We start from the raw sequence: 14,529 nt of genomic DNA on the forward strand, positions 1-14,529 counted from the left end.
ATCCGTTGAAAGATACCTTACTTTACAAACTAATATAACTAAACAAATGCATTTCTTTGACATAAAAGACATCCATATACAAGTGAAGCGTTGTCACATTGTAAGCATTGTCTCGGGCCCAGCTGATTTGTATGAGAAAATGGTGGGGATCGTACAGATCTTCGGGAGATTCCAAATTTTAAGAAATGTCTAACAGTAACATAATGGAAAGTTTAGATAGAAAAGTGTCTACTTTAGGTGGTCTAACAGCAGCTTCAGATTATCCTGAAGCTCCAAACATAAAGTGTGAAATGGATAATTCCTCTATCAGCAGCGATCGGCAACTTCTCAATCTCCGGGATCTTGACGAAAGTGACAGAACGACCATGATTCAAGATACTGTAGAAAAATCAATTAGGTAAGAAAGAATCTTACAGTCGTTGTTACTCTTTACTATCTTACAATTTATTTTGATTTTCTTGTTCTTTTTCGGTTCTATCATACCCTATCGTTAATTTTAACATATGATCAATTTTGTCAAGGCCATCCTGTGCACTGATCACATTTAGCATTCACATTTCCATATGCATATGGAGTGTCTGCCTTCATCATTCCAGTTATCTTTGCATGAGCATATGTCTTCTTTTTGTGCTCAATTTGATGCAAAGTGTTAAAGGCACTAAATGCTGGCTGGTTTCATTACCAGGGATATTTAAAAGATCTCTTTTTTTTTTTTCGTGTAGTCTCATCCAAATTTTGTGAACAAAAGAGTGATCCTTAAGGAAGTGTACTTGATGCTGTTTAAAATGTCCCTGAAATTTCTCGTCTTGTTTCTTGTAGTTTTTAAATAAAAGTATTAATAAGTCATTCATGCTGCTATACCACTTTTGAAATGTTTCAAATGAATATCACATAAGATGTTATTGTTTGAGACTGCTCATTGTTTAAAACCTTATTTAAACTTTGCATTCCTGTCATTGTGCTTCTAGCATGGAGTCAAAACATACCATTGAATGTCTGTTGGCTCAAATTCGGCAGTTGTCTCCAATTGAAAAGCTTTTATTATATCTGAAACTTCCAAATGGTAGGAGTTCTGTGGATCCTTTGCGACAGTAAGTAAATATTGTGTGATGTTTTGCTTTCATTATATGCTACTTGCACGACATTTGTCATCAACTGTGGACTCTTTTCCAGAAACTTGAATCCTCTTGGCAGTAGATTAGAAATTCATCACACAATAACTTGGATTAAGACTCATTTACAAGAAGATCCTGAAGTATCTCTTCCTAAGCAAGATGTTTATGAACAATACTTGTAATAACATTTCTCACAGTCTTTTACTGTGCATAATTCATCAAAAGAAGAAAAATAACTTTTTGTTTCTTTTGCTTCAGGGAATTTTGTCAAGGGAATTCTGTGAAACCTCTCTCAACTGCAGATTTTGGTAAAGTCATGAAACAGGTTTATCCTAATGTCAGGCCTAGGAGGTTGGGTACTCGAGGACATTCCCGATACTGTTATGCTGGCTTACGCAAAAGAATGCACCTTGCTCCTCCAATCCTTCCTGATCTTGGTCCAAGTGAGAAGGTAAGATCTGCCTATGCTTTCGAACTCTTCATTAACGTATGTTATTCCGTTTCTAATGCTATTCATCATGACTGCTACAGAGTGCTTTAGAAGACAGCAATGGAGGGAAAGCAGGTTCTCCTGAGCGCACCTTGTTAGTGGCCGTGTCAGTGTTGATCCGAGAATGGGCTGGAAAAACATTAGGCTTGCGGTTTTCCAGTCTGCAGGACTTGGCTTGTCATCTTGTCCAAAGTATGTCGGTTAATGTGCAAACTACAGCAGCTCTGACTGTCTTATCTGCTTTGAATCCTCCTGTTCCCCGATCTGCTGGACACAGTCGGCCAACTTCCTCTGCAGCCTGTAAATGATTTTTTTTTCTTTCTATTTGATTGTTACCTAACATCCTTTATTGTATATTAATTAATTTTTATTCCCTTGTGCAGCCTTAGGAAGCGAAGGAAGACCACCATCCAGTTGCAGTCTTGGACTCTCTCGACCAGCCAGTGAGACACCGCGCTCTTCTATTGAAAGGGATCATAAACGTAAAATACAAGAAGATGTTGAACGTATGCGCTCCAAGAATTGTGAAAGTAAAATGCGTGGTAAACGCACAAAACATCGTTCATCTTCTTCTCCTCAAGAAAATTCCTCTGGTGTGCGCAGGTCTGTTGCGAACAAATTGGTTGGTCCAACAACCAACTCTAATTGTGATAACTCTATGGGCAGTCAGTCCCATTCCACAGTGCCATATATGAGTACAAAGAATGGGCAAGCTGATGTCCAAAATAATAATACCTTGCTCAGTAATGGAAGTGCTTTAGACACACATGCTCTCCCTCTTAATTCTTTGTTTTCTGAATCGTTGGTTCCTGATGCCTCAGATGCCTCATCAACAATCAACACCCATGTGGGGGTTGATACTTATGCACCTACACAGCGACCAGAAGGAGGACCAGACGGCAAGCTTCCAATTCCTCGCTTGCCAAAACCAAATTGCAAGCAAAATGTGCCAAATTATATGAATATGCCATTTACTTCGCCGTCTTTAACACGTAATCAACAATCATCATTACAGCATCAGTCTGTCCAAAAACAGAAATACAAACCAATAAAGCCCAAACCTCATGCAGAAGATAGCTCTGTAATTAAAAGTGATGGGGATACTTCAAAGCAGTTGCCAAGCTCAGACCATAATGGAATGTTAAAATTGGTGTCATCTCAGAAAAGTGGTAATGATGCCATCATTGGATGCCTAGAAAAAGATGCCTTAGATGATTATTTGCATGGTGGTAGTAACTCACAGGAACAAGAAGAGGAGTTGATGCAGTACTTTCCTCCACAAGCGCCACAAAATCAGAGCCCATCAATGCAGGTAGACCCCACCAACAGCATGGACAAAATATCTCAACTACGTCGCCTCTTGGAGAAAAATATGAATCAGGACATGGCTGGAAAAGGACCCCAGTATCCGAACGGATTGTCTGCTGCAGCAAGTTTGTCTCTCTTGTCTCAGCGTAGCCAACAAAAACAAAGTCTCATTCTTCCAGCTTTATTGACTTGTCAACAAAATAATGCTCGTCGAGTAAGCTTTGAAGTGCCCGGTGATCCAGATTCTGCGGCGAATAGTGTTCCTCCAAGCCCAAACACCAAACAAAGATTCAGCTTTACTCCAATCTCTCCAAGACCTTATTCCCCAACAAAGTCTAGCAGTGCAAATGCTAGCCCCTTTGTTTCTCCTCGAAATACTCCAATACCACGGCGAATGAGCACTCAGCCCTCAACAACCTTCATGCAAACCGCTTCATCATCTATGTATCCTGGAAAGCCAATTCACAAGGGCAATCTACCACGTACAATGATGCGATCTATGTCAGTAAATAGTGAAGCTTGCTCCCTATCCCCTTTCCAAGCTGTTAATCAAAGATCTTTTATTGCATCAAATTCTGTTGACACAAACCAAATGAACATTGATGTAAAACCCGACATAAGTTCATTACAGGAAATGAGTAATAACACTGTCAATGCTCAAGCAAATGCTTATTCCTCAACATGGAATCCATCCCAGAATCTTACATCTGCACTTTCACCACTGCAGTTACCAAGGTCTCAGTACCAAGTGTCAATGTCCGCTCCACAATCTCCAGTTGTCCACTGCTCCAAATCCCTGAAGAAGAGTACATTCAATTTTCGCAAGGAAACCAGGGCTCATTCATTTGACATGGAGAATTCTAATCTTTTGCTGTCCACTGTTGATTTCAAGAACCAAACAGAACTGCTTCCTTGTCAGGGTAACCACCTTATGCAGAATGTCCCTGACAAATATTCTCAAGAAGTTAGTGAAATATTTCCTGAAGATGATGTTATGATGCAGCAACATCTCTCATCAATGCCATGTATGTCATCTTTCCGCTCTCAATCAGTACCATTACGTCGAATGGTCAACTCAGTTGCTGTGTCACCCATGCCTGCAACAGCTCTTCCATCGCCTCACTATGGCCCCCCACCTTCTCAACAAGGTTTTTTCAGTTTTAATCAGTTCACTCCTGGAAGTTCAGTTGCTCCAACCCCTGTTCCAAGCGAAATTGCTGATTTTGGTGTTGATTCAGAAGGGATGCATTCGTCTACTGGTTTGCAAGACCTAGAGTTAATGAGAGAAGACCTGGGTGATGCTTCTCAAGGAGCAAACATGGCAACAGAAAGTTTTAATCCTGATATTTTACATGAAATGCTCAACATGTTTGATGATGGAAAGAATGATGCTCAGCAGACAACACAAGACTTTCCACAAACTCCTGAACAATACAAGCCCGATCCTGAAACAACTCTAAGAGGTGATCCATTATTTAGTTCTTTCCGACTCCAAGCAGTTGGTTCTGATGGATCTTGTCCAGAAGAACAGCTTACATTAACAGTTACGCAGCCAAGGGTCACTAGCTCTGCAGATCCTATTCTGACTGAATTAAGTAGCATGGCAGAAGCTACCTCAGCTCAGCAGGGAATGGACAGCCTCTTAGAAGGGGCACCATCATCTTTTATCACAGAAGATTTGGAATGTGAAATCAGCCAACTAACACGAGAAGTTGGAAATTCATCTAGTTAATCAAAGTGGCTGGAAGAACTAATGACATCCACTTCACTTGTCTCAACAGATGTGCATTGCATTGACTGTTAAATGTCTGTCCTCCTCAAATGCTTAGTTTGAAGAGCCTTTAAACAGACAATGTTGGTAATTTTTTAACTTTTTTACTTTTGCTAAGGGAATGAACGTAGATTACCACTAGTCATGATATTTCCCTTATTTCATACCATGTTGTGTACAAGAGCCTGGCAAATGTCACTTTGTAGCTCGCAAAAATGAAAAGTAGAACACAAGTGCACCACTAAGTACAATGCACCAGAAATTTAACAGTACAAAAGTAGAGGATGTAACTTGCCAGGCTCTTGCTTTGTTAGACATATGTTCTTATTTTCTTTTGTTTTCTTTCTTAGAAAAAAAACAAATAAGCAACATTGTGGTATGGTTATATAAGTCATGAGCTTTAGCCCATGAAACAAGCACAGTGAGCTTGCTTGTGCTGTGACATGAAATGTTGCATTTACAAGCTGTATATTTTTCATATTGTAACTGATACTTAACTGTGATTATTTTGTTGTCGTGTCTATGTAATGGTTGAGCTTTTCAGAGGTATTTGGTGATATTCAACTATGTGCTAAAGTTTTATATTATCTTTAGACCTTTTGTCTAGCTCCATGTTTAAAAATAAAATGTGTAAGGTGATTATCGTTGTTTAAAAATCACATTGTTAAAATATTTGGAATGATAGGTAGTTAAAGCTATTTTATCTACAGAACAGCATTTATCTGCTTTTAATTTTATATAAAGAGGTCTACATGAATAGGCATGATTAACTGTGAACTTTGTCATAATTCAGTCAAAGGTTTGCTTTTACAAGTTCTTTGATTTTATAACTTTGTTGTGTTTGTATATTGTTACTGCTTTCTTATTATTATTTTTATATAGCTTTCAATTTTTACTATGTTGCATGTTGGCGTGAAATGGCTGTGTAAGTTATGTGGGGAATTAACACTTAATAGAAGTACACAAAGAAAATTCAATTTACCGACCAAATTTTCAGGGTTATTGTCAAATGATAACTCTGTTTTGAGTACCTTAATTCCTGTTTGTCTCATCTCAGGAAATTATATAATTTGGGAAACTGAAGTACCTATTGTTTTAGGAAGGCATTTACAATTTAGTGATGTTTTATTCTTTATCTGGACCATTTACAATAGCATAAAGAGTACTTATTGTGTGATATTTGTTTTCTTTATATGAAAACAAGAATAATTTTTGTTTTTGTGGTCTATAATCTGACCAAAAAAAAAAAAATAAAAAAAAATTCTTTTCAGTAAATTAATTTTAACTGAGATGCCTTTCTTACTCCTTTCTTTCTTATTGTGCTAATGCTAGTTAATAATGTCATCTGTTTTGTCTTGTAACAGCCGAGCTGCATATCTTAACACAATTTCAAAACATTGTGTTGTATCTTCAATTCAGTTTTATTCACTTACAGCTTTTTCTCTCTGTGTGTAGTTGATATATACAAACGTTTGGGAACAGACTGATATGGTTAAACAATGTCTATCTTGTCCTTGGTGTGACAGCAGAATGATCGTTGTCCTCTGGAATAGCAACTTGTTACGTTTATTTCTTCAAATGATTCAAAGCAGCTGCTGCTTTGGGAAGTGAAATTCACTTGATTTTCAGCTATACATGTATTATACAATAGTTTCTGCCCTTATCACACTTCGCACCTAGCCTTCCTCACTCTCTCTTGCTTGTTTAAATTACAGTTCTGATAGTCTTGACAAATATTCGTCACATGCAGTGGTTACTTACTTATCAATATTACATATGATAAGGTTTTGCTTTTATGTCCAATTATATGCTAATTTTGTACTTTCCAAAATCTTCTTATACCGTCCAACTTTTAAACCACAAATAGAAAGGGTCAATTGAAAACTGCACGTGTGTATCCAAAGTACTTTGATACTTATTTCCCTAAGTCTTTTGATAAGTGTTTATTTTTATATCTCTTAAGTAGTAGGGTTTCTGCTTGAAATTGTAAAATGTGTTCATGAACCACCTTTTCTGAATTGTCCAGACACACACACACATACACACACACAACTCTCATTTGAGTTGAAATATGACCTTCAACCTTCCTTTTATGTGATAATTGTAAAATTACTATGAATTCTATATTTGCAAAACGTTTTATTACTCTTGACATGTGGGTTTAAAATTGAACTGTTTAATGATTGTGTTTTTACGACTTGCTCTCATATAACTGACATGGTGTTGATCTTTACCTCGGTTTCCATTTGAAGAAAGACATTTTTCTGAATGATGCTGTGTGACGCAATATGTACTGTAGACGAACATTAGAAAGACATCTGTTTTGAGGAATGTGGTACTATGTCAACAAATTTTGCTTATTTCTTGATAATTTTATTACTTGTAAACATTTTTTCCAAATGTTTCCTTTTTTATAGCTTTTACCTGTTTACAAAGCACATTATTATTGTGATAATGTCCTAAGGATGCATTGAGATTTTTATCATGGTTTTGGCTTATCTCTTGTCAAATTAATTGTGTATATGTTTTCAAAGTACCTTGTGGTACCCATCTCAAAGATATTCTCAATTGAAAATCAGTAATTTTGAGATTGTCTAGCCTTGCCAATGAATTATTAATTTCACTTATGTGTGGCAGTTAAGATATATCTGTGTTCTTTTGGTAGCTGTTTTGCGCACACTGTGTCCGTTTAGACACTTGCATTATTCTGCCACTGCCAATAATAGTGCATAATACCTTAATTCTACCTCTGTGACTTCTGTAATACTAAGAGAAAACATTCACTTGGGTATTAAAAGATTTTCCCTGATGAAATATTGTGCACATTACCAGTGTAAATAGCAAAACCTCAGTTTTGTACAGTTCTAATATTTAAGGAAATGTACAATCATCCCCACACTGTCTGATGTATTACAATTATTTATCCTTTGAAAACTCAATGGCTCTACCAGTCATTTATTTCAGCTTCTATTTTTTTTTCTCTTCCATTTTCCCCCGCGCTCTCTGGCGGGAGGCCGGAGTTGATGCCGAGCGGGTCTGCCTACCCGCTACCGCCTAGCTCTGTCGGCTATCTAGTGACGTCGCGACTTAAACACTCTAAATAGAGACGGGGCTCGTTTGCGCTTGGCGGATGTACGGCTGTCTGTGTCGAGAGCGGGATGCCCACCCGTCCCCAGTTTGTGCGGGGCGGGGGCGGGGGCTCCGTGAACCGCCATGGAAGTCCTCGCCCGCGGCTGGGCGGCCGTCATCAGGGGCCGCGTGTTCTCCTCGGCAAGCTCCTCGTCGGAGGACAGGGCTTCCCCGACCGCCTTACCCTGGTGGGCTTGTCCCGCATCCTGTTCGGGTGGTGCTACTGCGGCAACACACTTGTTGATGGGCGCTACGCGGGGCGCTGCGCCAGTCGACCAGGCTTGAGGCCTAGGACAGGCCAGCGACCCCAGGGACAAGCGTTCGGGGAAGCTGGTGGTCTGCAATTACCGGGGTGTAAGGACAGAGGGTAGGCTGTGCACAAAGGTACACGTCAAAACTCTTCAAAAACATCCTACCAGTTTGAGTGCGGCGCACAAATGGCTGGGGAATTGCTTGGCGGTGTACTGCTCCACCACGGCCAGCCCGTCCAGCGCGCCGCGCACCTCTCGGCCAGCGTTCGCCGCCTCCAAGCCACCGTACTGCAGCGGCGGCGGCGCTGGCGCGGGCAGCACTAGCTCGGCGGAGGCCACAGCCCTCACCAGCAGGCACTCGTCGCCTAATCGGGAACCCACACATGATCAGCCGGCCAGCCCTAACGGGATCGTCCAGAAAGTACGCGTCCCGGCCGGGAGCTGGGCGCCCGCGAGACTCGGGGTAGGCCATCCCGCTGCACACGCAAGCGCTGCGTGCAATACGTTGCCTACCCATCAGGCGCTATCGGAGCTTATCAGGCTCATTATGGCAGTTTCGTAACGGCGAACCGCAGACGCACATTCTGGATGACCCCTTGACTATAATATGGATATAAAGAGGGCTCACCGGGCATGGCGATGAAGTGGCCGCCCAAGTCTAGCGCCTGGCTGCCACCCAGCCGTTTCAACACGAGGAACTCGCCTGCTTCGTCGAGTGATTCGCACAGAGCCAGAAACATCTAGAACAACGCAGGATCAAAAGGTGAGCCGAGGTGGGTCAACTCCCCTTCCCGTGGCGTGCGCGCTCTACTTACGTGTGCATTTTGTCGGTACTCCTGGTCATTCCCTCGAAATGCGAAAGGTGGTGACCAGAGCACCCTCAGAGGCGCGCCGAACAAGCTGCCCTCGCAGACACCGTCGGCAGCCACCCGACACAGGGCCTCCAGGACCACCTTGGCGCCGCCGCCGGTGGTGGTGCGGACGCCGCCCCCACCCCCAGCTGTTCCAGGGATCAAGAATAGGTCCGCAACGGGCAGGCTCGACGGGTCCGCCACACTCGGAGACGCCACGCACTCGAGTTCAACGGTCTGGCTGAAAAAAAAGGAACGATCGGAACGTCGTCACTCGTCGCAGCCTCGAATGCGCAGGGAAGTTCCACACCCAATGTGTCACTGGTCTCACATGCCATACAGGCTGTCCCATGTCCCGTAGGCCCTGCACCGTTTAGAGATACTCCGTCTCACCAACGTGTGCGTGTGGGCGTGTTGCCTACTCGCTCGGCACCATTACGTGCCATGGAGGGCGACGATAGGTAGCCCCAGCCGCATGCCTGCATGCGGTGCAGTTACCGTGTGTCAGTATGTGGGGATGTGGGGTTGCCTATACTCGATCCACCAACAAGGCACCATGGCCCCTGCGGCATGCGCAAACCCGCAACACTGCCGTGTCGTAGGCGGTGAACACCATACATCTTACAGAAGGTGTCGTACCTCATGACGAGCTGCAGCGAGATCATCTCGCTCCATCGCGGCGTGAACCAGGCGGCTCGGAGTGTCGCTTCGAGTGTGGCCTGGAGTTGGGACTTCCCGCCTCCGGAGCTTGCCCGCGGCGCCGTTGCACCGGCGGGGGCCACGGGGACCACAGCCAGCCGGACGGCAGGCCGACCGTCTCGAGGAGGCTGGCAAACGCTGATAGACGCATGTTGGGCTTCGTTCCGGCTCAGTTCCACCACCTATTCCCACAAGACAATTCATCACATAATTGACAATTTGTTCATCGTAGATAGAGATTTCTAACGTCCTTCTAAAGTGTGGCCACATGATGGCCACGCACGGAAAACGCCACCTCGCCATATCCTAGAGATCCTGACAAGTCTTGACCGAGGATGCCTCGGGGCTCGTACCCGGAGGACAAAAGAAATATAGTCCGCTTAGGAGAGGGTAGAGTCCTACCGAGGACTCTAGGCTCGGGTAGGGCTGCACTTCTGGCGCGGACTGAATAAATTCCCTCGGCCCAGATAAGTAAGTCAGGACCTCCAGTGAGAAGTCAAACCTCGATGGAACGTCGATTCGACTTTGAATAAAATAAATTTCTCACAGCTAAGGTATACAGAATGTTTTCGTTCAAGGTGTCGTGGTCGAACCAAAAGGTCGCAAAAACGTCGAAACGATCAGTTTTGTGACGATAGTCGGCTTGACGTTTTAGTATAGAAACATATTATTGCATTTTGTACCATGCTATAGGGTTGGTTGGCGTATTTTGGGGGGTATTAATGTAACAAAATTTACCTGAAAACTGTCCGCCGCCAATACTTGGTCTTTCGACAGTGTCTCTAGCCAATCGGCTATTAGTCGTCCTTCTCGACAAGATATAACAGTAAGCGAGGCAATGGGTCGTTCATCCAGGGCCTGAATTCGAAGAGAAAAAGGTTTTTTGACGAGTGTAGGTACTGGTACCTCTGTTGCAGTAAGTTTATTGTAACTTTACGTTTCTAACAGCGAGGAGTAACAAATCTTTAAAATCTGCAGGTGCCACTCGGATACCGCTATTAAACTGAAAACAAATAGAAGTCAGATAAAACAGGTTAACCTATATTATGTGACCGCGCACCAAGTCCAGTAAGGATTCTCAGACGTATGGGCCTACTTGTTTCGAAATCCCCTCGTATATGGTAGAATAAATCCACGATACACCATTATTGCCTTCGGTCAGTACGGGCCGACAAACACTGTGCACTGCATCATCAATGCAGATTATGCCAAAATTCGTTACCTCCTCGCGTAAAAAACAAGCTAAAGTAATAGTATTTTCGACGGCCTGAAACAGATAACGCGCAAGGTGAAAACGAATAGAGCAATACAATAAATAAACGAGCGGACCTACCATCACACACGTCTCAGCAAGGGCCGAATCGATTGGGAAAGTCAAGTCTACCACGACATAAAGCGGTAACGACGGCACAGTAGCCATATTGCTCTCCCGAAACTCTTCACATTCACAACTAGAGATCTAAAAGTTTTCGGGGGCCGAAATTTGAGACCCGGCGCCGGTGCCCCCACCACTTTACATAAAGAGGTTTTCGTTACTCATTTGTTGTTTTGTGCGGGCGGTGCTGCTGCTACGGGTATGCTGCGGCGAAAACCTGAACTAGGTGTGTCTCAGGCTGTGTCATTGAAAATTAAATTGATCCTCAACATGAAATATCGCAGCAATCCTTGCAAATGGTGTAATTCCATTCTCTGTTCATGAAGTGGCGGAAAAAGTGAAGTTTGAAGTTTCTCCCAGCGATTGTAGTTTTTCGTCAGAGCCCCAGGTAAAGAAGAAATCCGTGTTTGAATATCAGCCTTTCTGCTTGTGCCTGGATGGTTTTGCGAGACTGCTTCTAACATGGCTGCTCCAACGCAAGGTGTTTATGTTTCCATTGTCCTCTAATGTTTCTTGGCCAATTTCAGAAATGGAGCTCCGCGTTGGAAACAAGTATAGGCTAGGTCGGAAAATTGGAAGTGGGTCCTTCGGTGACATTTATTTGGGTAAATATATCGCTTGTTGTGATGCGTTTGAACCTACTATTGTCAACAAAATAAAAGCCTTGACGATTCCAAACTGACTTACTTTGCAGGCACTAATATTTGTACAGGTCAAGAAGTAGCTATAAAACTAGAATGCATCAAGACACGGCATCCACAACTTCATATAGAGTCCAAGTTCTACAAAATGATGCAAGGAGCAGGTAAGTTCATTGGTGGGGGAGGAGGGGGGAGGGGGTGATTGACACAAGTCCCAATCCACTCGGGGTCTTTGTCTATGAATTCTTAAAAGACTCAGTGTTAGGGTTCCCTTAAGCTAAGAATTGCCATATAATTCGTTCTTGCACTTTGTCTTGTATGACTGTTTTGGATATGATCAGTTAACTCAAAGTCTATGAGAGATAGCTAAAGAAGTTGTAGTACAGCTGATGCGATGTTACCTTGGTGGCCTGTAACAGGTCTGCTTTACTGAAAGTAGCGAAGCAAGTTAGTTAATTTAGACAGTAACATTTCACTTTGTTCTACATAGTTCATTGGCTTACCAAGTCTCTTTTAAGTGTTCATTTCACCTTCAACCTGTTTGTTTTCATTACTGATTGAATAAGTTGCATTCAGTTTAGTTTCTCTTATTCCGCTTAATCTGAATATACTTACTGCTTGTATTTAATGTGCAATTCATTATTATCTAATAACATTTATATTTTTAATGGATTATGACTCAAAGTCAGATATAACTATTTATTTGGTTAGCCCAACTCATCAGAGGCTTAAAACATTGGTTTCATGATAAATGTTAAAGAATATGTCTTTATCTAAGCTTTAACTTGCATTCATATTTTATCTTCTTCCCTTTGCACAAAGTATGGTTTGTATTTAGTGTCTTAAAACATTGTTTTTGGTAAAGCTTAACAAATTTTAAGTGAATCACTGTGTAATAAGTTTCTAATTTTCCAGTGGGAATCCCTATCATAAAATGGTGTGGCTCAGAAGGCGACTACAATGTAATGGTAATGGAGCTCCTAGGACCTTCACTGGAAGATCTATTTAACTTCTGTTCTCGACGCTTCACATTAAAGACTGTTCTCCTCCTAGCGGACCAGCTTGTAAGTTTGCTCATTTCAGTAAGATAGTGTAAGTAGATAAAGAGGTGGAAAAAATCTAATGTTTTCTTCTTCAATTTTATACAGATCAGTCGGATAGACTACATACATAGTCGTAACTTCATTCATCGAGACATCAAACCTGATAATTTCTTGATGGGCTTGGGGAAAAAAGGGAACATGGTGTATATTATAGACTTTGGTCTAGCCAAAAAATTCCGGGATGGCCGCACACATCAACACATTCTTTACCGGGAAAATAAGAATCTTACTGGTACCGCCAGATATGCCAGCATCAACACTCATCTTGGCATAGGTATGTGTTTTAACTGTCTTGCCTTACCTTAAGCTCTTGTTGTTAAGGAAATTGCTCATTTTGTATGGCCTCTTATTGCAGAACAAAGTAGGAGAGATGACTTGGAATCATTGGGTTATGTACTCATGTACTTTAATAGAGGTTCACTCCCATGGCAAGGGTTGAAAGCAGCCACCAAGAGGCAAAAATATGAAAGAATTAGTGAGAAGAAAATGTCAACATCTATTGAAGAACTTTGCAAAGGGTTTCCAGGTAGGGTGTTGCATAGTCTTGGAAGTCCACCTTTACAACATGTATTTTATTCAAAATCCTAATTGGTTTTCTTTTGCTGTAGTTGAATTTCCCTCATATTTAAATTACTGCCGGGCACTCCGGTTTGAGGAAAGACCAGATTATTCCTATCTTCGCCAACTCTTCCGAACTCTGTTCCATCGCCAAGGTTTCACCTATGACTATGTATTTGATTGGAACTTGCTCAAATTTGTAAGATTTACCTTATTATTTCTGATGTACCTGTATGTGTTTCATGCTTTCCAATTTTGTTTATGTTTCACTATTTTTCTCCTTCATGTGCAGGGTGCTTCAAGACATGGTAATTCTGAAGAGCAGCGAGAGCGGAGGACACAACAAAGAACTGCGCCTGCTGGAGCTGCAGCATCAGGAGCTACTGCTGGACGGGGTAGGTCAAACTTTGAAATGGTAAATACCAATGCAGGACCAACCCCACCTGTAACCACTGCCAGTCCTACAACAGGTGAGGAATCCGCTTCCTCTATCAATTTCAAATTAATTTATGTGGAACAGAGCTGGAGATGCTTACTTTATTTTGTTTGTGGCACAGCCTCTCCCAGGTTTCGAGGTGCCACAGGCGAAATTCAAGAGCGGAGAGTAAGCATGCGCTTGCATAGAGGTGCAGTTGCTGCAAGCAACCCTAGCAATGACCTTTCAACACCTAGAGGACAGGAACCAAAACCATCAAAGTAAGTGTTAAATTATTATAAAACTTCTTGTACTGTTTCACTATAGTGAGGATTTTTCATTTTCAAGGTGTGAATATTTCTAATTAATCGGCTATAGAGTAGAAAGCAGTAATTGATATTTTCAAAACTAGGTTAGCAGTTGTTATGAAAAACTGAAACCTAATTTCTAGATTGCTGTGCTTAGCTATTTGCGTGCTTAACAAAAATTAACATCCCCAACTGTCATGTATTTATCATGATAATTTCACCAGGCACCATACCAACTCACCCTTTCTTCAAATGTGTCATTTTGTGCTAAAAATTTCAGTAGGCTTTATTTTATCTTGTTTGTAGTTTGTGTTAAACCTTGATTCTTCTGCTTACCTTTATGTAACGCCCTGCTACTGCTGTATTTTCTTTTTTTTTGTTTGTTTGTTTGTTTGTTTGTTTTATTGCCTGGGGCTAATGGGGATGTTGTCATTGAGCTTATTTGGGTTTTCTTTTGCAGATAGCTCAGGATGGTGAATGCAGCTCTTTCCCTCAATGTTGTTTTTTTTTATTTT

General features: G+C 41.9%; 3 protein-coding genes across 4 annotated transcripts in view; 2 read left to right on the forward strand and 1 right to left on the reverse strand.

Moving 5' to 3' along the window:
• Positions 1-73: 73 nt before the first annotated feature.
• LOC113207458 (DNA-binding protein RFX7) lies at positions 74-6,505 on the forward strand. The gene is made up of 6 exons (XM_026424035.2): positions 74-397; positions 969-1,091; positions 1,174-1,293; positions 1,374-1,566; positions 1,647-1,905; positions 1,989-6,505. Exons 1-6 carry the CDS (start codon positions 186-188, stop codon positions 4,643-4,645), a joined length of 3,564 nt encoding a protein of 1,187 aa, XP_026279820.1. The 5' UTR covers positions 74-185; the 3' UTR covers positions 4,646-6,505.
• Positions 6,506-7,035: 530 nt separating this feature from the next.
• Positions 7,036-11,071, reverse strand: LOC113207463 (uncharacterized). Its single transcript, XM_026424042.2, has 9 exons — positions 10,948-11,071; positions 10,711-10,881; positions 10,552-10,617; positions 10,353-10,472; positions 9,555-9,796; positions 8,880-9,156; positions 8,693-8,804; positions 8,230-8,429; positions 7,036-8,151 (listed from the first exon to the last, which is right to left on the reverse strand). The coding sequence occupies exons 1-9, from the start codon at positions 11,032-11,034 to the stop codon at positions 7,756-7,758; spliced, it is 1,671 nt and encodes a 556-aa protein (XP_026279827.1). The 5' UTR covers positions 11,035-11,071; the 3' UTR covers positions 7,036-7,755.
• A 140-nt stretch (positions 11,072-11,211) lies between these two features.
• LOC113207465 (casein kinase I) overlaps positions 11,212-14,529 on the forward strand; it is an 18,174-nt gene continuing 14,856 nt past the window's right edge. The window contains exons 1-10 of one of the 2 annotated variants that reach the window (XM_052268337.1): positions 11,212-11,377; positions 11,517-11,594; positions 11,684-11,794; positions 12,546-12,694; positions 12,779-13,007; positions 13,089-13,259; positions 13,342-13,490; positions 13,584-13,761; positions 13,849-13,987; positions 14,475-14,527. In XM_052268337.1, coding sequence (XP_052124297.1) covers positions 11,519-11,594; positions 11,684-11,794; positions 12,546-12,694; positions 12,779-13,007; positions 13,089-13,259; positions 13,342-13,490; positions 13,584-13,761; positions 13,849-13,987; positions 14,475-14,478 — 1,206 coding nt within the window. In that variant the 5' untranslated portion in view covers positions 11,212-11,377; positions 11,517-11,518 and the 3' untranslated portion in view covers positions 14,479-14,527. The remainder of the gene's footprint in view (positions 11,378-11,516; positions 11,595-11,683; positions 11,795-12,545; positions 12,695-12,778; positions 13,008-13,088; positions 13,260-13,341; positions 13,491-13,583; positions 13,762-13,848; positions 13,988-14,474; positions 14,528-14,529) is intronic. The other variant, XM_026424044.2, reaches the window with a different exon arrangement.

The sequence above is a fragment of the Frankliniella occidentalis genome, unplaced genomic scaffold (genome assembly GCF_000697945.3).
Source record: "Frankliniella occidentalis isolate FOCC.00 unplaced genomic scaffold, Focc_3.1 Scaffold67, whole genome shotgun sequence".
Taxonomy (NCBI): Eukaryota; Metazoa; Arthropoda; class Insecta; order Thysanoptera; family Thripidae; genus Frankliniella; species Frankliniella occidentalis.

What these genes read in the sequence shown, in the direction of transcription:
- LOC113207458 (XM_026424035.2), top strand. Translation starts at nt 186, where the DNA reads ATGTCTAACAGTAACATAATGGAAAGTTTAGATAGAAAAGTGTCTACT. An exon ending in ATCTTGGTCCAAGTGAGAAG is followed by an intron (nt 1,567 to 1,646) that starts GTAAGATCTGCC and finishes TGACTGCTACAG; the next exon opens with AGTGCTTTAGAAGACAGCAA. An exon ending in GCCAACTTCCTCTGCAGCCT is followed by an intron (nt 1,906 to 1,988) that starts GTAAATGATTTT and finishes TCCCTTGTGCAG; the next exon opens with CCTTAGGAAGCGAAGGAAGA.
- LOC113207463 (XM_026424042.2), bottom strand. Translation starts at nt 11,034, where the DNA reads ATGGCTACTGTGCCGTCGTTACCGCTTTATGTCGTGGTAGACTTGACT. An exon ending in TCGCTGCAGCTCGTCATGAG is followed by an intron (nt 9,157 to 9,554) that starts GTACGACACCTT and finishes CTTTTTTTTCAG; the next exon opens with CCAGACCGTTGAACTCGAGT. An exon ending in AGTACCGACAAAATGCACAC is followed by an intron (nt 8,805 to 8,879) that starts GTAAGTAGAGCG and finishes GCGTTGTTCTAG; the next exon opens with ATGTTTCTGGCTCTGTGCGA.